We start from the raw sequence: 22,574 nt of genomic DNA on the forward strand, positions 1-22,574 counted from the left end.
TGGAGGGATGGGTTAGTAAATTTGCTGATGACACAAAGGTTGGAGGTGTTGTGGATAGTGTGGAGGACTGTCAGAGGTTACAGTGGGACATCGCTAGGATGCAAAACTGGGCTGAGAAGTGTCAGATGGAGTTCAACCCAGATAAGTGTGAGGTGGTTCATTTTGGTAGGTCAAATATGACAATATAGTATTAATGGTAAGACTCTTGGCAGTGTGGAGGATCAGAGGGATCTTGGGTCCGAGTCCATAAGACATTCAAAGTTGCTGCGCAGGTTGCCTCTGTGGTTAAGAAGGCATATGGTGCATTGGCCTTCATCAATGGTGGGATTGAGTTTAGGAGCCGAGAGGTAATGTTGCCACTACATAGAACCCTGGTCAGACCCCATTTGGAGTACTGTGCTCAGTTCTGGTCACCTCACTATAGGAGGATGTGGAAACAATAGAAATGGTGCAGAAGAGATTTACATGGATGTTTCCTGGATTCGGGCTCATGCCTTATGAGAATAGGTTTAGTGATCTTGGCCTTTTCTCCTTGGAGCGACAGAGGATGAGAGGTGACCTGATAGAGATGTATAAGATGATGAGAGGCTTTGATCATGTGGATAGTCAGAGACTTTTTTCTCCAGGGTTGAAATGGCTAACGCGAGAGGGCACAGTTTTAAAGTGCTTAGAAGTAGGTACAGAGGAACTATCAGGAGTAAGTTTTTATGCAGACATTGGTGAGTGTGTGAAATTGGCTGCTGGTGACAGTGGTGGAGGCGGATACAATACAGTCTTGTAAGAGACTCCTGGATAGGTATATGGTGCTCAGAAAAATAGAGAGCTATCGGTAATTTCTAAGGTAAGGACATGTTTGGCACAGCTTTGTTGGCTGAAGGGCCTGTATTGTGCTGTAGGTTTTCTATGTTTCTCTGAAACTTAGCAAAAGTTGAAAGGACTAGATGGGGTGGATGTGGAGAGGATGTTTCCTCTGGCAAGGGTATCCAGAATTAGAGGGCACAGACTCAAAATTAAGGAGCGACCATTTAGATCAGAGGTAAAAAGAAATTTTTTTTTTAGTCAGAGAGTAGCGAATCTGTGGATTTTCTGCCACAGACTGCAGTGGAGGTTAAGTCCATGGGTGCAATTAAGGCAGAAGTTGATAGTTTCCTGATTGTTCAGGGCATCAGAGGATATGGGAGAAGGCAGGTGTATGGGGTTGAGTAGGATCGAGAATCAGCCATGATGAAACGTCGGAGCTGACTCGATGGGCTGAGTGGCCTATGTCGGCTCCTATATTCTGCTCCTATGTCTTACGGTCTAATTTTTGTGCCACCTACAAACTCAACGATATTCTCATCTGTTGTGTTTTGTGACTTTAAAACATAGAGCTCAACGGAAGAAAAACATGGATTGATCGGGAGAATGTATACGCTTCATTTTTTATTCTAGAAAGGCTTACCCTTATAACTTGGTGGCGTAATAACGTTTGTCATTTGTTGTGTCTGTGCAACTATGTAGGCATAGAAACATAGAAAGCTTACAGCGCAATACAGGCCCTTCGGCCCACAATGCTGTGCTGAACATGTACTTAATTTGGAAATTACCTAGCGTTACTCATAGTCCTCCATTTTTCTGAGCTCCATGTACCTGTCCAGGAGTTTCTTAAAAGACCCTATCGTATTTGCCTCCACCATCGTTGCTGGCTGCCCATTGCACACACTCACCACTCTGCATAGAAAAACGTACCCCTGACGTCTCCTGTACCTACTTCCAAGCACCTTAAAACTGTGTCCTCTCATGCTAGCCATTTCAGCCCTGGGAAAAAGCCTCTGACTATCCACAGGATCAATGCCTGAATAATAAAATATTCAATTTCCCTTTCATAAACCCACATTCCAAATAAACATGCTTTCACAATAATAGTCCATAATTAACTTCACGATACTGAAGATTTAGTCTTTTGGGTGGTGCTCTGCTTCTCTCAGGACAGTGCCTCTGGACCTGTGGAGTGGCGTCGGAGTTGGCAGGAGTCTTGTCTCAGTTTCTCGTGTCACGTTGCTGTCAGTGACATGATCACCACTGAGAGATAAGTCCGGTTGCCGTAATGTGTCTGTTTCATTGGATGCAGTCGACTCAGGTGCGTTCGTTGGTTGAGCATCCAGTATCTGGACCACTTGATGTCTCCATGTCTGACCTCCAACATCCACTGTGTGCATCAGTGGTCCAGTGCATGTAGTTATCCTACTGGGGGTACAATTGTCTTCTCAGGACTTCTTCCAATCTCAAAGCTCCTTGTTGATGCACTTGGTAACTGGTCGAACTGGACCTTCTGCACTTTCCTCTGTAAGCCTGGTTTATATGAGATAGATTCCTGTTCATGAAAAGCATTGCAGGTTCTTGATTTGTCATCACATGAACAGGGTTTTGATGCATTCAAAGGAAGTTGTCTACCTTGTACTGTAGAGAAATGTCTTCATTGTTCATCGTTTTGATGGACTTCATGAGTGTTTGTATAAACCTTTCAGCTAATCCATTCATTGCTGGGTGGTGAGGAGCCGACTTGAAATGCCTGATGCCTTTTTTCTTTGTCAGCAGTTGGAATTCTTCTGATGTGTATTGTGGTCCATTGTCACTCACAATTTGTTCTGGTAAGCCACTTCTGGTAAAGATAGTCCTCAGAGCAGAAACAATCTTTGCTGAGGTGGTTGACTTCACTGGTATGACCTTCGGCCAATTCAAATGAGTATCCATAACAATGAGAAACATGAAGTCCATGAATGGACCAACAAAGTCAATAGGTACTCTTCACCACGGTGAAGACAGCCACTCCCATGGGTGTAATGGCACCTGTGGGGATGCATTTTGAACTTCTTGGCATCCCAAACAGCTCTTGACTAAGTCTTCAGTCTGTTTATCTATTCCCAGCCACCACAAGTAGCCCCAGGTGAGACTCTTGATCTTGACTGTGTACCCAGGTGTCCTTCATGCAGATTCTTTAACTCTGATGTGCAGTTTAGAGGGAACCACAATACGAGATACTGTCACATGACCAGCAACAATGAATATAGAATTGAGTTAAGTTTTATAAACAGACATGAACATTTATTAAACTCTGCTCAACAATAGCGAAAAGTATTCAAACAACTAACTTAACTGGAAGTTAACTGCTATACGGCAACCCTGGAACAGTTCCTAAAGTGGTAAATTCGAACACAGTCTTAAAGTGGTAAATTCGGAAGTCAAGTGATTTACACAGTCAATAAGGAGACACTTCCCTGGAAACGGACTTCTTCGAAGATGTGACGTTACTGCTGATTCTGTCCAAAGGATTCACAACAAAGGAAATAAAACGGCTTAAAGAAACTGACCTTTTCCCTGGCAAATGAACACTGCACAAACCTTCCTGCTCTTACAGGGCTTATCTCAGATTTACCATAGAAACCATAGAAACTACAGCACAGAAACAGGCCTTTTGGCCCTTCTTGGCTGTGCCGAACCATTTTCTGCCTAGTCCCACTGACCTGCACATGGACCATATCCCTCCATACACCTCTCATCCATGTATCTGTCCAATTTATTCTTAAATGTTAAAAAAGAACCCGCATTTACCACTTCGTCTGGCAGCTCATTCTATACTCCCACCACTCTCTGTGTGAAGAAGCCCCCCCAATGTTCCCTTTAAACTTTTCCCCCCTCACCCTTAACCCATGTCCTCTGGTTTTTTTCTCCCCTTGCCTCAGTGGAAAAAGCCTGCTTGCATTCACTCTATCTATACCCATCATAGTTTTATATACCTCTATCAAATCTCCCCTCTTTCTGAACAAAGATTCAATAAGGTGGATCCTGTATTAAACTGCCGAACGACACCAACTTTACTCAATCCTTAAGGTTCCCGTACTTTAGTAAGGCCTTCACTCTCCAATACTGGACTTACAATAGAAAGTAAAACTCCACTTTAAAACGAAACTGTGTCATGAGACGAATACGCAGCATAACAGAGCAACTGACAAATTAAACAACGAATTAACTGCGTAACAGCAGGGGATTCCCGTTATACACCTGTTGAGAACATGTCATCACATGACCTCACAGTGGCGGGAAAATTACATCACGGCACCATCACAAGACCATTACACCGCGCACACAAGATAGTCAATTACATCATGGTCATAAAACAGTCACAAGATACCCATGAGGTATGTAACACCTCCCTCCAAAAAGGGAAAAGTTTGGTCTGTTATGAGCAAAATTTTAACAACTAACACAAAAAACCCACAAATGTATAAAATCTACAACATACACAATATACACAGTATTATCATACAGAACCTTGCAAACTAATATACTGTAGGAGTGTTACAAATGTTAAAATACCACTCCATAAAAAAATTACATTGTACATTTAACACCTAGATAGACAGTCAGCAATCACATTATCTTTACCTTTAATATGAGTCATCAAAATATTATACTCCTGTAACATCAAACTCCAATTCAGTAACCTTCTATTTTTGTTTTTCATCTTACTCAAAAACACTAACGGACTATGATCGGTGTAAACTATGAGTGGTTTCTAAGTTGTACCAACACATCAAAATGTTGTAAAGCCAAAACAAGAGATAATAATTCCTTTTCTATGGTTGAATAATTTCTTTGATGTTCATTAAATTTCTTAGAAAAGTAAGCTACTGGAGGATCAAATTCATCACCCTCATCACCCTCATCCCCTTGGCGTAACACTGCTCCTGCAGCTTCATCAGTAGCATCTACAGCTAATGAAAATGGTTTTTCAAAGTCAGGCGACCTGAGCACAGGTTGATGACATAGCATTAAATTAAAGGTATCCGTTAGTCTTGCGAGACCGCCTTCACTCTCCAAGGCGCAGGCCTGGGCAAGGTGTATGGAAGACCAGCAGTTGCCCATGCTGCAATTCTCCCCTCTCCATGACACCAATGTTGTCCAAGGGAAGGGCATTAGGACCCATCCAGCTTGGCACCGGTGTCGTTGCAGAGCAATGTGTGATTAAGTGCCTTGCTCAAGGACACAACACGTTGCCTTGGCTGGGGCTCGAACTCACGACCTTCAGGTAGCTAGTCCAATGCCTTAACCACTTGGCCACGTGCCCACACTGATATAGCAGAGTTTTCAATTTATCAAAGGCCTCTCGACGAGACTCTGTCCAAACAAACTTTTCACTTTTCTTCAAGAGATTAGTTAATGGAAGGGCAATGTCAGCAAAATTCTTACAAAATTTACAGTAATATCCTACCATTCCCAAGAATCTTCTGAGAGTCTTTCTACCAGTTGGAGTGAGTATGTCTAAAATTGCCCTAACAGGAGCTAACTTATCTTGACCCATGACATAACCAAGGTAGGTCACAGTGGCATGACCAAATTCACTTTTAGCTAAGTTAATAGTTAAGTTAGCTTTTGAAAGCCTTTCAAATAGTTTCTCCACTGCAGTAATATGTGCTTCCCAAGTATCATTTCCTGTAACTAAATCATCAATATAGGCATCTGTATCTTTTAACCCATGAATCACAGAATTAATCTTCCACTGGAAAGTACCTGGTGCTTTCTTCATCCCAAAGGGAAGAACATTATATTTCTATAATCCAGATGGGGTTACAAATGCAGAAATCTCTTTACCTCTATCCGTCAATGGAACACACCAATAACCTTTTAACAAATCAATCTTTGTAAGGAATTTTGCTTTTTCCACTTTATCCACACAATCATCTACCCTGGGGATTGGATATGCATCTGTTTTTGTCACAGCATTCACCTTCCTGTAATCAGTAGAAAACTGAATACTACTGTCTGGCTTTGGCACCATAACACACGGTGAACTCCCATTCGAATTAGAAGGTCTAATAATATTATTCTCTAACATATACTTAATTTCTCGTTCAGCAAGTTCACATTTCTCCATGTTCATCCGATATGGATGTTGCTTTATGGGTTTGGCATCTCGAACATCTACATCATGTGAAGCTACTGTGGTTCTCTTAGGAACGTCTGGAAACAAATCCCTGTATTTAAAAATTAACTGCTTCATCTGCTGCCTCTGCCGTGGCTGTAAATGAGCTAATTTCTCATCAATATTTTCCAGAATTGTGAGTTTGGTAACCTGGCAGAAATAATGTTGGGTTTAAAATAAGTTTCAGATGAATCATCCATTAAGTTCCTAGGGGTATCAGACTCACTGTTATTGACCACAACAGTCATAGTAGCCGACTGTTTCTCATAATATGGTTTCATCATACTTATTTGACAAAGCTTCGTTGGCCTTCTTTGATCTGGAGTTTTTATCACATAATCCACGTCATTAACTTTAGATATAACCTCATAAGGACCATGAAATTTAGCTTGTAAAGGGTTTGTTTGCACTGGGAAAAGAACCAACACCTTATCTCCAGGCTTAAATGACCTCATTCCAGCTTCCTTATCATACCAAGTCTTCATTTCCTCCTGAGCTGAATTTAAATTTTCCCTAGCTAAACTACAAACTTTATGCAATCTTTCCTTAAATTTTAAAACATAATCCAGTAAATTAGTATGTACCTCTTTATTAATCCACTGTTCTTTTAACAAGGTCAAAGGTCCTCTAACTCTATGCCCAAACACAAGTTCAAAAGGACTAAAACCTAAGGATTCCTGCACTGACTCCCGTACTCCAAATAGAAGTAAATGAACACCCTCATCCCAGTCATTTTCATTTTCCACACAATACATCCTAATCATAGTTTTGAGGGTAGAATGGAATCTCTCCAAGGCTCCTTGTGATTCTGAATGGTATGAAGACGAGGTAATCTGTTTCTCTCCCAGTTTATAAACTATCTGCTGGAACAATCCAGACATAAAATTACTACCTTGATCAGATTGTATTTCCTTAGGCAACCCAAAGTAATTAAAGAATTTTATAAGAGCCTTTATTACAGTTTTAGCCATTACATTCCTAAGTGGTATTGCCTCTGGAAACTTAGACGCTGTGCACACGATGGTCAACAAATAATGATGGCCAGTTTTGGTTTTTGGCAATGGGCCTACGCAATCTATAATAATTTTGGAAAACGGTTCACCAAATGTGGGAATAGGTTGCAGTGGGGCCACTGGAGTAACTTGATTAGATTTACCCACAATCTGACAAGTATGACACATTTGGCAAAATGTCACCACATCTTTTCTTAAACCAGGCCAGTAAAAATGTTTAAAAACCTTGTTCGCAGTTTTCTTCACACCTTGATGGCCACTCAAAGGCTTACTATGAGCCATAGTAACTCATTCCGATAAACTTTAGGAGCTACTACCTGGTGAACAACTTCCCATTCCTCACTTGCAGGAATTGTAGGTGATCTCCACTTCCTCATTAATACTCCCCACTCAAAATATTATTCTACTGGTACCTTCTCAATTTCACTATCTGGGAGAGCTTGTTCCTTTAATTTGATAATCTCAGGGTCTCTACTGTACTCTGCTATCATCTCCTTCCGAGACAGAGACAAATCTTCATGGTCAGACTTACTACAAGAATCTTGATCAAACAATGAAGGTAAGAAAGTTTCTGACACATCCTAAAATTCGAATCCCAAGTTGAACAGTCATGGGTAACAGACCCATCCTGCACATCAATCTTTTTAGCCATAGCTCGGGTTACAACACAGGAGGAATCCGTGTTAGAATCCATCTTTTGTTCCTCAGAAACGGGCTTTATTGTCAAATGTACTTCAGAAAAAACTTGTCCATTGGCTAAGTCATTCCCTAACAATAGAGGAACATCATTCATGGGTAAACTGGGTTGTAGTCCTACTTTAACAGGTCCTGTAACTTACCCTGACCTTAAATTTACTCTATGCAAATGTACAGGCATAAGGGCACTCCCAACACCTCGTATATGGTGTACCTCACCAATGTCAGACTCATCACTAAACTTTAGAACACTGTCTAAAATAAGTGACTGAGAAGCTCCAGTATCCCTAAGGATTTTTATTGGCACTGGAGTGGACCCTTCTTTCAAGGATACAAATCCTTCGGTTATAAAATGATCATATCCCCTCTTAACTTGGTCAGACCCTGACAAAGCTTCATTGGTATTTATCGAACCCTGTGAATTTCCAGGTGTTTCAATATGTTGCACACAAGCATCTGGGACTGCCTCCTTCTCCTTCTTCAATCGGAAACAGTTAGCTATTATGTGACCAGGTTTCTTACAATAATTACAAATAGGACCAAAATGTCTTTCCCTCACATGTTTCCCTTCATCCTTACCTTTCTCACTAACTTCAGGTTTAATTTCTGGTTTACCTTGACTCTCTGTGCTGTTTTTCCTTTTAAGAGTTCTACCTGAAGGAAATTTACTCTTGTGGATTAAAGCATACTCACCTGCTAATTTAGCAGACTCCAGCAATGTAGCAGTGTCCCTCTCATTTAAGTATATCCTTACTTCAATAGGAATGCTCCTTTTAAATTCCTCCATTAAAGTCAACTATTTTAATTTATTATACTCTCCATTCACATTCTTAGAGGAAATCCATCACTCAAAACACACAGATTTATGATAGGTAAATTCCATGTAAGTTTTTTCCCATGGATTTCTTCAAATTTCTGAATCTTTCTCTGTAAGCTTCCGGAACCAGTTCATACGCTTTTAGTATATGCTCCTTCACAATATCATAATCAAGTGCTTGCTCAGCAGTTAAAGCTGTACAAACTTGTTGTGCCTTGCCTCTAATTACACTTTGTAACATCACTGGCCATTTATCTTTCGGCCACACTGAAATCAGAGCAAGAGTTTTGAAATAATGGAAATATTTATCCACCTCTGTCTCATTAAATGGAGGAGCCAATATAACTTCCCAACTAGCAACAAACTGTTTCCTAGAACCAGAAGCCTGAGTCTCGGACCTTAACTGCTCTATTGCCAGCTCAAACTCCCTCTGTTTATTTGCAGCTTCTAACCGACTTTGTTGCAAGTCAGCTTCTAATTGTTTCTGTTTTAAGTCTGCTTCTACTCTAAGCTTTTCTAACGCTACCTGCTCCAGGTGCGACTGGATCGCTGCTTTACTTACAGGGAACCTATCTAACTCCGCGTAATCAAAAACTCCCGAATTTACATAGTGTTCCGCAATTTTCCTCTGAATTACTGGCTTTGTTGTAACCTTCGAAATTCCTCTAAGGCCCAAACTTCTAGCAATCTCAGATACATCATCCTTTTTTGCCTTCGCTAATAATTCCGGGTCTGACGATGCCATAAACTTGGCAATATTCATTGCTGCTGAATACCACCCATAGACCAATCAGACAAAAGAATCGGGTATTTCCCTTTTCCAAATCAGATTGATAATTAAACAAGCACTTAAGCTCAAAATTGGAACAATCCAGATGAGCCCCCAATTTTTCTGTTATGTGACCAGCAATAATGAATATAGAATTGAGTTAAGTTTTATAAACAAACAAGCATTTATTAAATTCTGCTCAACAATAGCGAAAAGTATTCAACCAACTAAATTAACTGGAAATTAACTGCTATACGGCAACTGTGGAACAGTTCTTAAAGTGATAAATTCGAACACAGTCTTAAAGTGGTAAATTCGGAAGTCCAAGAGATTTACACAGTCAATAAGGAGAGACTTCTCTGGAAACGAATTTCTTCGAAGACGTGACGTTACTGTTGATTCTGTCCAAAGGATTCACGATGAAATAAAACGGCTTAAAGGAACTGACCTTTTCCCTGGCGAATGAACACTGCACAAACTTTCCTGCTCTTACAGGGCTTATCTCAGATTTCTGAACGAAGATTCAATAAGGTCGATCCTGTATTAAGCTGCCAAACGACACCAACTTTACTCAATCCTTCAGATTCCCATACTTTAGTAAGGCCTTCACTCTCCAATACTGGACTTACAATAGAAAGTAAAACTCGGCTTTAAAACAAAACAGTGTCATGAGACAAATACGCAGCATAACGGAGTAACTGACGAATTAAACAACGAATTAACTGTGTAACAACAGGGGTTTCCCGTTATTTACCTGTTGAGAACATGTCATCACGTGACCTCACACTGGCGGGAAAATTACATCACCCCGCCATCACCATCCATCGTTTTTTGACCTACTCCTTGCAAGGTGATTTCATAGACTCTTATCAATGTTGAGTCATTCCTTGTTTCCCTTCAGAAATTCCAAATTTGTTACCGGCAACTGGTCCACCAATGTTGTATGGAACACTTCTACTGGGACAGTATGAAGATTTTTCTTCTTCAGTTGCCAACAGTGGAAGACGTGACAAGCCATCAGCGTTGCTGTGTAGCTTGGTACCCTTGAATTCTATGTCATAAGAGTGGGCTCCGAGGAACTGGGTAGAAGACATCACTTGGATTCCCTCCCTGGGACTAAAACTGGAGACAAGGGGCTGGTGATCTGTTACTAGTGTAAACCTTTGTCTGTAGAGGTAGTGGTTGAACTTCTTTATTCCCCATACTACACTATGGGCCTTTTGGTTGACCTGAGCATAGTCATGTGTTCTGTGCTCGTCAGTGATCTTGAAGCAAATGACGTTCAGATCCTTCATTTATAATGAGTGACAAAACGGCCCCAATGCCATGGGGGGACGCATTGTAAACCAGTCTGAAGGGCAGGGATGGGTCATATTGGGTGAGCAGTTCATCGGATGTTATTAGTCTCTTTGTTTCCTTGAGTACTCTTTCACATGTTTCTGACCATTTCCACTTTGCTCCTGTCTGAGTTGTGACACATTTTCTGGTTTGGGTGCCTGTAGCACTGCTTCAGTCTTCTCTTGTGACTTATGTAAGCCATGCTTGTCAATGACGTGTCCACAATATGAGATTTCATTCTTGAAAAACCCACATTCCTCTCTGTGCACACAGCCCATACTCACTCAGCCTGTTAAGCTCTTTACCAAGGTTCTGAACGTGCTCTTCATTATTCTTGCCAGCCACAATGATGGCATCAAGGTAACATTGTGTTCCTGAGGTATCTTGGAGCACATGGTCCATTGCTCTTTGCCAAGTTGCTCGAGCTGATACAAATAAAGCTGTAACTGCAGTGTCTGGCCTCCAAATGTCAACATTTACTTTCAGTTTGCCTTTGGGAGACACTTTTTTGCCTGTGTAAGTCTTCTTTACTTAGTTTTTATTTAATGGTAGTCTTTTGTTGTCAGCCTCTGAAGTTACAGACAAAGGTAACTGATAAGGTATCCCATGAAAGGCTTATTGAGAAAGTAAGGAGGCATGGGATCCAAGGGGACATTGCTTTGTGGATCCAGAACTGGCTTGCCCACAGAAGGCAAAGAGTGGTTGGAGATGGGTCATATTCTGCTTGGAGGTCGGTGACCAGTGGTGTGCCTCAGGGATCTGTTCTGGGACCCCTACTCTTCGTGATTTTTATAAATGACCTGAATGAGGAAGTGGAGGGATGGGTTAATAAGTTTGCTGACGACACAAAGGTTGGGGGTGTTGTGGATAGTGTGGAGGGATGTCAGAGGTTGCAGCGGGACTTTGATAGGATGCAAAACTGGGCTGATGTCATAAGGGGGGGTGATGGGAGGACCCAAATGCACGACACAGACACTGAAGTACTAGGAACAGGACTTTATTAGAGAGCTGGGACAAGAACACAGACTTGGGCTAGGACATTGGCTAGGAAAGCGGAACCAGGACAAGGAACTAGGAACAAGGAGCCTGGGCTTGGACTCCGAGCCAGAGACTGGACAAGGACCCAGAACCTGGGTCTTGACTGGGGCTCGGACCCCGGAACTAGGCGAGGACATGACGTGGCTACAGGACTGGACGAGGCTTGGGTTCTTCCAGGCAAGGACACGGTGAGGCTTGGGTTCGGACTCCAAGTGAGAGACTGGACAAGGACGCAGAATCTGGGTCTTGACTGGGGCTCAGACTCCGGAATTAGGCAAAGACATGACGTGGACTTGGGAGACAGGACTAGGCGAGGCTATGGGACAGAACGAGAGACTCCTGGTCAAGAGAACGGAACTCCAGCACAGGACGAAGCACATGGACACGATGAGAACACAAAGCCTTGACTTGGTACTTAGAAACAGCCGTGCCTTGGACTTGGGGCAACAGGAACCCCGGAACCTTGGACTTGGGACAACAGGAACACAGAACATAGAGGCTTTATCTTGGGGAGGACAGGAACACAGAACCTTGATCTAGAGCACAGGAACACGGAGCCTTGGACTTGAGAGACAGGAACACAGGGACATGGAACACAGAGCCAAGACCCCTCCTTGGGAACAGGGCGTAGGGCTAGGACTCATACACAGAACACAGAGAGACAGTTCCCAACACAAGGTAGCGGCAAACAGCCAGACCTACCTAGCAAAGGCATGGACACAGAGACAGTTCCCAACTCAAGGTAGCGGCAAACAGCTGGACCTACCTAGCGAAGGCGTGGACACAAAGAGACAGTTCCAAACAACAAAAGACAGTTCCTTATCTAGACACAGCAAGGCTCCAGTCTTGCTCCGATGGTAGAACCTGACAGTGATACAGGCAAGGACAGAGGCGAGGCAAGGCAAGGCTTGGCTTGGCTTGGCTTGGCTTGGCATGGCTTCAGACACTGGTTGCAGGGCAAGGCTTCAGGAGGAAGGGGCAGAGAAGGGAATCAGACAGGGGATTTGGACAGGAACAATCTGGTAGCCAAGCCTTGGTCTCCAGAGGTATTTATGTGTCTGCCCAAATGAGAATCATGAGCCTTAATTAGAGCACCCAACAGAACAATGGAAAACCAGAAAATCTGGAATACGGATTGATGGACCGGACCGTGAACCGGAATGCGGACTTCACGGACCAGACCATGACAGCTGAGAAGTGGCAGATGGAGTTCAACCCAGATAAGTGTGAGGTGGTTCATTTTGGTAGGTCAAATATTATGGCAGAATATAGTATTAATGGTAAGGCTCCTGGCAGTGTGGAGGATCAGAGGGATCTTGGGGTCCGAGTCCATAGGATGCTCAAAGCAGCTGCGCAAGTTGACTCTGTGGTTAAGAAGGCATACAGTGTATTGGCCTTCATCAATCATGGAATTGAATTTAGGAGCTGAGAGGTAACGTTGCAGCTATATAGGACCCTGGTCAGACCACACTTGGAGTACTGTGTTCAGTTCTGGTCGCCTCACTACAGGAAGGATGTGGAACCCATAGAAAGGGTGCAGAGGAGATTTACAAGGATGTTGTCTGGATTGGGAAGCATGCCTTATGAGGATAGGTTGAGTGAACTCGGCCTTTTCTCCTTGGAGCGACGGAAGATGAGAAGTGACCTGACTGAGGTGTATAAGATGATGAGAGGCATTGATCGTGTGGATAGTCAGAGGCTTTTTCTCAGGGCTGAAATGTCTGCCACAAGAGGTCACAGGTTTAAGGTGCTGGGGAGTAGGTACAGAGGAGATGTCAGGAGTATGTTTTTTATGCAGAGAGTAGTGAGTGCGTGGAATGGGCTGCCGGCAACAGTGGTGGAGGTGGACATGAAAGAATCTTTTAAGAGACTTTTGGATGGGTGCATGGAGCTTAGAAAAATAGAGGGCTATGGGTAACCCTAGTAATTTCTAAGGTAGGGACATGTTCGGCACAGCTTTGTGGGCTGAAGGGCCTGTATTGTGCTGTAGCTTTTCTATGTTTCTACAAAGCTGACCCTGTATCCAGCTCCATTTTCAGTTTTACACCAGGCACATCGATTGTGATCCATATTATATTGCGATCTGCTTCAGTGATACTATGCAGTTCTAGGCATGACAGCTCACCTTTGTTGGGCTCTGTGTGGTCTGATTCTGTTTTACATTCAGTCACTTTATGCATTTGCTTAGTCTGTGTTTGAGACTTTTCACTTGGTTGTACTTTTTCTCTACTTTGCATACTCTATGTGACCTTGTCTGTGACACTTTCTGCAAACTTTTTCTTTGAACCGATTTACATCACAGGAGGATTTGCCACATCGATAACATCTTTGGCTTTTTGCACCATTCAGGGACATTCCAATCTCTTTTTCTGCAGATCTTCTGCATCCTTTGCTGCAAGCTCTAAAGACGCCCATTCTGAGGTTAGGTCTCTTTCTGACAGTAGCCTCTTTTGAGTGCTTTGACTATGCATGCCAAATACAAGCCTGTCCCTTAATGCATCTGAAAGTCCGTTTCCAAAGTCACAGAACTGGGAAATTCTGTGCGGTTCGGTAATATATTCAGACATGCTTTAATCCTTTAACTGGTTCCTTCTGTAAGATCTAAATTGTTCAGCTATTACCAGCGGCTTGGGGCTCAAGTGATTTTGTAAAATTGGAACAATTTCATTGAAAGTCTTGCTTGCTAACTTTTCAGGTGTTACTAAGTTGCATAAGAGACTGTACATTCTTGCACCCATTAAGCTAAGAAGCATAGGGGCTTTCTTTTGCTCAACCACATCATTCGCCTTACAGTACAGTCCACCCTCTTGATATACAATTCATTGGCATTATTAAATTTGTCAACTTTCCTGACTGAAGCCATCTCCATGTTACTTTCACTTTAACTTTGCTAGTTGTGCGACTTTCACTATGTACTATGCTGTACTCATTTTGTCAGGGCCCGGGGTGTCTTCTGTCCTCTTTAATTCTTTCCTCTCGTTGTTTTATATTGTAGCTGTTGATGCAGTTCGTGATACTTTCTTACATTCAGATTTATACTTGTCACCAATTTCTTGTGTCTGTGCAACTACATATCAATTCAAATAAAAGCATGCACGCAGCAGATGGCTTTAACTGCTGCATTCACATTGCAGCAGGAGAGGGGGAGTGCAATGCACATGCATGGACAAGAAATCAATACGTAGTGCAGAGAGTTTCTCTAAAAGAAATAGATCCATCGATTACTCTATATGCATACTTTTACATATAACCACCCCTGGTTAGGAAAGATGTTATCTCACAAGAAATCCTCCACAGTGATTAATTCTTTAGGCCTGAATTGGGAAATATGAAATTTAATGTGCTGTGGATGTCCATGCAGTAGTTATATATATGAATTATTTGAACAAAGAATGCATAATCAAACAATATATTTATAATATTGCTCAACTATTACTGAAATATTAAATACTTAACACTCCTCCCTGCTTAGCAATATACTCTGACTCAATATAGAATGCATCTCAATGTATATGCATATAGATGTATAGTAGAGGCCACACTGGGAGCACCAAACACAGTAGGGAGTGATCCCTGCAGAAAGCAGAAAGTGGGGGGAGGGAGGGAAAGATGTGTTTGGTGGTGGGATCCAGTTGGAGAAAATGATGTGTTGGACACGGAGGGTGGTGGGGTGATAGGTGAGGGTAAGAGGAACCCTATCACTGGTAGTGTAGCGGGAAGTTGGGGTAAGAGCAGACATGTGTGAAATGGAAGAGGTGTGGTTGAGGGCAGCATTGATGGTGGACGAAGGGAAGCCCCTTTCTTTGAAAAAGGAGGACATCTCCTTCATTCTAGAATGAAAAGCCTCATCCTGAGAGCAGAAGCAGTGGAGACAGAGGAATAGAGAGAAGGGGTGGCGTTTTAATGCCTCCACCCACCCCTTCACCATATCCTGTGCACTTCTCTCATGTTATCTCCTTACCTGCCCATCACCTCCCTCTGGCGCTCCTTACCCCCGACCCTTGTCTTTCTTCCATGGCCTTCTGTCCCTTTCAGCAATCAGTTTCCTAGCTCTTTGCTTCCTCTATCACCTGGCGTTTCTGTCTCCCCTCCCCCCCACCCTTCAAATCTACTCCTCAGCATTTGTTCTCCAGTCCTGCTGAAACGTTGACCATACATTTTTCCATAGATGCTGCCTGGCCTGCTGAGTTCCTCCAGCATTCTGTGTGTGTTGCTACAAATTTCCGTAGAATCTCTTGCATCCCTATGTTGCATCACATTTTAAGACCATGCGATATGGTAGCAGAATTAGGCCATTTGGCCCATCGAGTCTGTTCTGCTCTTTCATCATGGCTGATCCATTTTCCCTCTCAGCCCCAATCTCCTGGCTTCTCCCTGTATCCCTTCATGTCCTGACTAATTAAGAATCAACCATCCTCTGCCATAAGTAGACCCAGTGACTTGGCCTCCACGGATTCAAAGATTTATTATCAACAAATGTATAAATTATGCAACCTTGAGATTTGCTTGCTTAGCACGCAGTCGCAAAGGAAGGAATCAAAGGAACCCAATTAAGAAAAATAAGACCAACTCCCAGTGCCCACAGAGAAAGACAAACAAACCAAAACAAATCACGCAAACAACAGAAGTGAGCAACAACAGCATTCTGAACCAAACTGAGTCCTTAGTTCCAAACCCCCGGAGCAGGCCGGAGTAGGCCCAAAGCCTCAGTTTTCAGTTCATCATATTAGTGTGGCAAGTCGCAAAGTTCACAGACACAAAGCACAGCAGCCAGGTGCGGTCTCACAGACTTAGCATCACGGAGGGAGGAGACCCTAGACTATCTGGGCCAGTGTTTAAATTGTCCGAACCTTGCACTTTGTACAGGGTCCTGCCATGGCAAATCACTCCAGGCCTAGATTTTACTGCTGGAGAAGCTGTTCTCAACCTCTCCAAATCAGCTTGGCACTTCAACTGATCCAACCTCACCTGATTCTTGATACTCTACCTTTCCAGTCTATCTGGGTCTAGAACATGCTGTCCAGTGATTTGCTTTGGATCTTGCTGCCAAAGAAGCCGTTCTCAGCCTCACCAAATCAGATCAGCACTTGGAGCGATCCACCGTTGCACCCAGGCAAGCAGAACGGGCATCAGAACTCCTCCATTCCATCTTCTCCACTCCAAATCATCCACTTCAACTAGCAGGCTCCAGCTCCAAGTGTGTCGATTTTGCAGTGCACCAGCAGGGCGCATCTCTTGAGTTCACTTTGCCCTGAATCGCCTCTTCATTGTTTGTAGTGATAGTGTACCATAATTTACTTCATTAACAATATTATTAGTAATGTTTTTAATCAAATTCCTTTGCTTTCGAACCACAAGTGTGCTGTTGCATGTCTTTGGTAGTGCCATCTAAAATGGGAAGCTGTCTGTGGCAACAAATTCCACAGATTCACCACCACCTGGGTAAAGAAACTCCTCCTCATCTCCATTCTAAACGGAAGCCCCTCCTTCCTGAGGCTGTATTCTCTGGTCTAAGACTCTCCCAATAACATTATTGGCTCATCTACCTTCGCAATAATATTACTAGCTTGCTTACCTTCATATTGCATCTTTTCCTTCATTTTTGGGATGTATATATCCTGTGCTTTCTGAATTGCTTTCAGAAATTCCAGCCATTACTGCTCTGCCGTCATACCTGCCAGTGTTCTTTTCCAATCAATTTTGGCCAGCTCCTCTCTCGGGTTTCTGCAATTCCCTTCACTTCATTGTAATACTAACACATCTGACAGCTGTAAACACCTACCTTCCTGCACCCCTTCCAAAATCCTCCTTAACCCTTAATTACTTATCTTAATCTTATAGTAATGATCTTACTATAGTGCATTTTTGACACTTTTAATCTTTCAGAAATTCATAAGCTCCCTGTGAGTCGGCACAAGTTTTCAGAGCCTCACTAAGTACTCCATCTGGGCCTACTGCCTTGTGAGGGCTCACCCTTCTGAAAGACAGCCTGACGTTGGCCTCCGAGACACAGGGTCACCGGGTGCCGCAGGGATCCTCACATCCTCACAGCTCTGGTTATATTTCCCTTTTCAAAGTGGCATAAAAGGTGTTGAGCTCATCCGGTAGTGAAGCATCACTGCCATTCTTGATGTTGCGTTTTGCTTTGTAAAAAGTATTAGAAACATGGAAACATAGAAAACCTACATCAGAATACAAGCCCTTCAGCCCACAAAGTTGTGCCGAACATGTCCTGACCTGATAAATTACTAGGCTTACCCATAGCCCTCTATTTTTCTAAGTTCCATGTACCTATCCAAAAGTCTCTTAAAAGACCCTATCGTATCCGCTTCCACCACCGTTGCCGGCAGCTCATTCCACGCGCTCACCACTCTTTGAGTAAAAAACTCACCCCTGACATCTCCTCTGTAACTACTCCCAAGCACCTTAAACCTGTGTCCTCTTGTGGCAACCATTTCAGCCCTGGGAAAAAGCCTCTGACTATCCACATGATCAATGCCTCTCATCATCTTATACACCTCTATCAGGTACTTTGTAATACAAACCCTGCCAGAGTTGACGTGCAACCAATGTCACCTCCAGCCTCGCTTGGAATTGTTTCTTCACTCTTGAAATAGCCCTCTGCAAGTTATACCTGATTTTCTTCACCCATATCTGCAACTGATTATATCCTGTTGTAGTCTTTGCCAAACTTCTATGCTATCCATACCACCACCAATCTTCATATATGGGGTGTCAGGGAGGGGTAGCACCTCTGGTGGGGGAACATGTCACGTCCTTTTCAGGGCGGCTAGTCCACCTTTGGTCCCCACCTGGCACTCAGCTCTCACCTGTGGCTCCCCATAGCTGTTTGCATACGACAGCGGCCACACCCCGGGCAACAGCTTCGACAAGCCGGCTAAACCAGGTGAGGGTAGCCGACAGGTTTCAAACCTTCGGTGAGATAGGGAGTTGTCTATCCCAGCATGTGAAGACAGACTCCGGCGGATTGAGCGGACGAGACCAATAGAAGGTCCAACGGTCAAGAAGGTGGTCTCTGCAAGCGCTGTAGAACATGTAGAGCAGGACAAGACACAGAAGATGTCCTGGTCATCCACTGCGCCTAGTCCCATCTCCAGCCGTCTAGACTCTGTTTTGCCACTGGACCCAGATGGGAATTGGGAAGAGAGAGTGAGGCTGACGCTGCGCAACTCTCCCTCACTTAAATCCAAATCACGCGCTGATCTCAACACCATCATTATGGTGTCGAGGTCCTCATCGAAGTCAACGATGGACGAACAACAACAATCTTCATATTATTTGCAAACAAGGTCATTTGTGTACATCACAAGCCAGAGACTTCCCCGTACAGATACCTATGGAACACCACTAACCACTGACCTCCAGTTAGAATAAGTCCCTTCAACCACCACCCTCTGTCTACTATGGACAAGCCAGTTCTGCGCCCAAGCAGCCAATTCACCATGGACCCCATGCATCTGAAGCTTCTGGATGAGCCTCCCATAAAGGAACTTGTCACACACCTTACTAAAATCCACGTATACAACACCCACAGCTCTGCCTTCATCAACCACCCTCGTCACCTTGACAAAAAACTCAGTCAAGTTAGTAAGTCATAACTTAGCCCACACAAAGCCCTGTTGGCTCTCCCTAATGGCCAGGGCTTCTTGTAAAGTAACTAATCAGAAGCTCAAACTGGGTGTGTTGGTTTAATGAGGAGGCCCAGACAAGAGGGAACATGATGTGGACCATGCTTTGTGTGGGTCAGGACAGCACACCGGTGCAGTTTTGGGGAGTAAACTTTTCCTTCATGTTGAACTGACACTGTTTTATTTGCAGGTTTATATGCTCATGGTGAAGTGGAGTGACTTGTCAGAAAAACTCATCTACCGAAAGTTCTCTGAAATCTATGATTTCCATGTAAGTAGTTCACTTTAATTGTCCACTCAAGAAGTGAAAGTATAGCCGGGGTACTGCAGAGCTGTCAGTCGCACTCCCAGGCACACAAGCCAAACTGAAGAACCTGCCACAGCAGGTACTAATAGAGTCATGTCTGATAAAGCTGCCTTACTGGGGAGAGCTACGAGACACCACTCCTCTGCCCCAAAGCCAACGGGACACCGAGGAACAGGGATGCAGTTAGGTTAGGGAAAGGGGTGAAAACTACAAAGCTGTCATTGTGCATGACTTCAACTTCCCCATTAGAGACTGAGACCTCCTTAGTGCAAGAGCCTTAGCTGCGGCGAAATTTGATAAATGCAAGAGAGTTTCTTAACACAGTATGTGGTTAGTTCAACAAGAGGAGAGGCCATACTGGACCAGATGTTTGGTGACAGAGTGGGGGAACATTTAGGAAATAATGATCACAATGCCTTAAGTTTATGGATAGTTATGCATAAGTGTGGACCTTACAAGAGAGTATTAAATTGGAGCAGGGCAAAGCATGAGAGTATTGGACAGGAACTAAGAACTAAGGACAGTTAATTGGAATCAGCAGATTCTTGGTAAGTCCTTGCAAAAAAAAAACTTGTTTCACATATCTCTTCGTACTTTTCCCCTCTCAACTTAATTACATGTCCTCTAGCATTAGAAATTTCAGTTTTGGGGAAAAATGGTTTTCTACTCTATCTATACCTCACATAGTTTTATCAAACTATCATATCTCACATCAGTCACTCTGGAGAAAGCAGCCCCAGATTGTCCAGCCCCTCCTCTTAGCACATTTCCTGTAAACCAGGCAGCATCATGGTAAGCTCTCTCTGCACTCTCTCCAAAGCTTCCAGTCCTCACTGCTGTGCCTTGAGGTTCCCACCTGCTTTAAAAGGGCAGGAATCATTCTGACGCCAGGAAGAGCAGGATGAGCTGCCTCAGTGACCATTGCCTGGTAGCACCAACAAAGCACCTGTGAGGGAGTGCTTTGAGAGGTTAGTCATAGCTAGAATTACCCCCTGTCTGAGTAAGGACCCAGAGGCAACTTGCCTACTGCTGCAACTGCTCTACAGCACCTACTATCTCACTGCCTCTCACTCAGCTTTGGAGCGCCTTGACAACTGAGCAACATATGTCAGGCTGCTGTTAACAATTACATCTCAGCATTCCACACCATCATCCCCTCAGTCCCAGTCAACAAACATCAAAATCTGGGCCTCTGGAACTTCCCTCCACAACAGAATCTTTGATTTCCTCATCAGCAAACCGTAGTCAATATGGATCAGAAATAACACATACAAAATGCTGGAGGAACTCACAGGTCAGGCAACATTTATGGAAATTAATAAACATGGAACATTTTGGGTTAATAGCCTTCATCGGGACTGGGAAAAAAAGAGGAAGAAGCCAGAATGAAAAGGTGGCAAGAGGGGAAGGAGGACAAGATAGAAAGTAATAGGTGAGGCCAGGTGGGTGGAAAATGTAAAGGGCTGGAGAAGAAGAATCTGAGAAAACCCTGGGAGAGAGCACACCGGGGGGAGGTGATATGCAGGTGAGGTGAGGAGACGAGAAGAGATAAGAGGAAACCAGAGTGGGGAAGAAAAGGACAAGGTGATGTGTGGGCCACCTTCAAGAGGGAGAATCCAGAACGAGCATCTGGCCTGAATGGAGTACCTGGCACTGAAGACCTGTGCTGACCAGCTGGCTGGGGTGCTCATGAATATCTTCAGCCTTTCGCTTCAGCAGTGCATGGTCCCATCTGTTTTAAACAGACTCCAATCATACCAGCTTCGTAACCTGCTTCAATGTGCGCTTACATCCACTGTGATGAAGTGTTTTGAGAGGCAGGTGTTGAGACTTATCATCTCCTTTCTGAGTAGGCAAATTGGCCCCAGTTTCCCTACTTGGGCAACAGGTGGACAGTGTGTGCCATCTCATTGGCTCTTCACACAACCCTGGAATATCTTCACAGCAAAGGTGCATACATCAGGATACTCTTTATCAATTACAGCTCTGCATTTAATATTATCATCCCCTCAAAATCTATTTCAGTAAACTCCAACACCTGGGCTCCCTTGTGGAATTGGATCCAGGATTTCCTTACCTGAGGACCCCAGTCAGTTCGGATTGGCAAAAACATCTCTGCAGTCTCCATCAGCACAGGAGCACCACAGGGCTGTGTGCTCAGCCCCTGCTCTACTCACTTTACACCTGTGACTGTGTGGCTAAGTACAGCTCCAACACCATACTCAAGTTTGCTGATGATACTGCTGTCGTGGGCTGTAGCAAAGGCGGTAATGAATACAGGAGGGAGACTGAAAATGTAGCTGAGTGGTGTCATAACCACAACTTCTCACTCAGTGTCAGCCAGACCGAGGAGCCGACTGTAGACTTCAGGAGAGGGAAACCAGAGGTCCATGAGCCAGTCCTCGTGAGAGGATCGGAGGTGCAGAGGGTCAGTAACTTTAACTTCCTGGGTGTCACTCTCTCAGAGGACCCGTCCTGGACCCATCATAATTACAAAGAAAGCATGACAGTACCTCTACTTCCTCAGAAGGTTACAGTGATTCAGCATGAAATTAAAAACCTCGACAAACTTCTATAGACGTGTGGGGGAAAGTATATTGACTGGCTGTATTATGGCCTGGAATACCAATGCCTTTGAATGGAAAATGCTATAAAAAGTAATTGTTTCATCCCAGTACATCACGGGTAAAGCCCCCCCAACTATTGAGCTACAGGAGATGTAGCACGCATCATCAAAAATCCTCTCCTCCCAAGCTGAGCTCCTTTCTCGCTGCTCCATCAGGCAACAGGTACGATTGCCTCAGGACTCGGACCACCAGCTTCAAGAACAGTTACTACCCCTCAACCATCAGGCTATTGAACAAAAGGGGATAACTACACCCATCTGTTGAGATGTTCCCACAACCAGTGATCCCACTTTAATGACTCTATCTTGTTATTTCACGCTCTCATTATTTATTGCTATTTATTTCTATTTCTATTTCA

The 22,574-nt window shown here is 43.7% G+C and overlaps 1 protein-coding gene across 2 annotated transcripts in view; it reads left to right on the plus strand.

Moving 5' to 3' along the window:
• Positions 1–22,574, plus strand: part of ncf1 (neutrophil cytosolic factor 1) — a 110,710-nt gene that overhangs the window by 18,725 nt on the left and 69,411 nt on the right. For both annotated transcript variants that reach the window (XM_072243671.1, XM_072243672.1), the window contains exon 2: positions 19,473–19,553. In XM_072243671.1, coding sequence (XP_072099772.1) covers positions 19,473–19,553 — 81 coding nt within the window. The remainder of the gene's footprint in view (positions 1–19,472; positions 19,554–22,574) is intronic.

This window comes from Mobula birostris, chromosome 25 (genome assembly GCF_030028105.1).
Source record: "Mobula birostris isolate sMobBir1 chromosome 25, sMobBir1.hap1, whole genome shotgun sequence".
NCBI lineage: Eukaryota > Metazoa > Chordata > Chondrichthyes > Myliobatiformes > Myliobatidae > Mobula > Mobula birostris.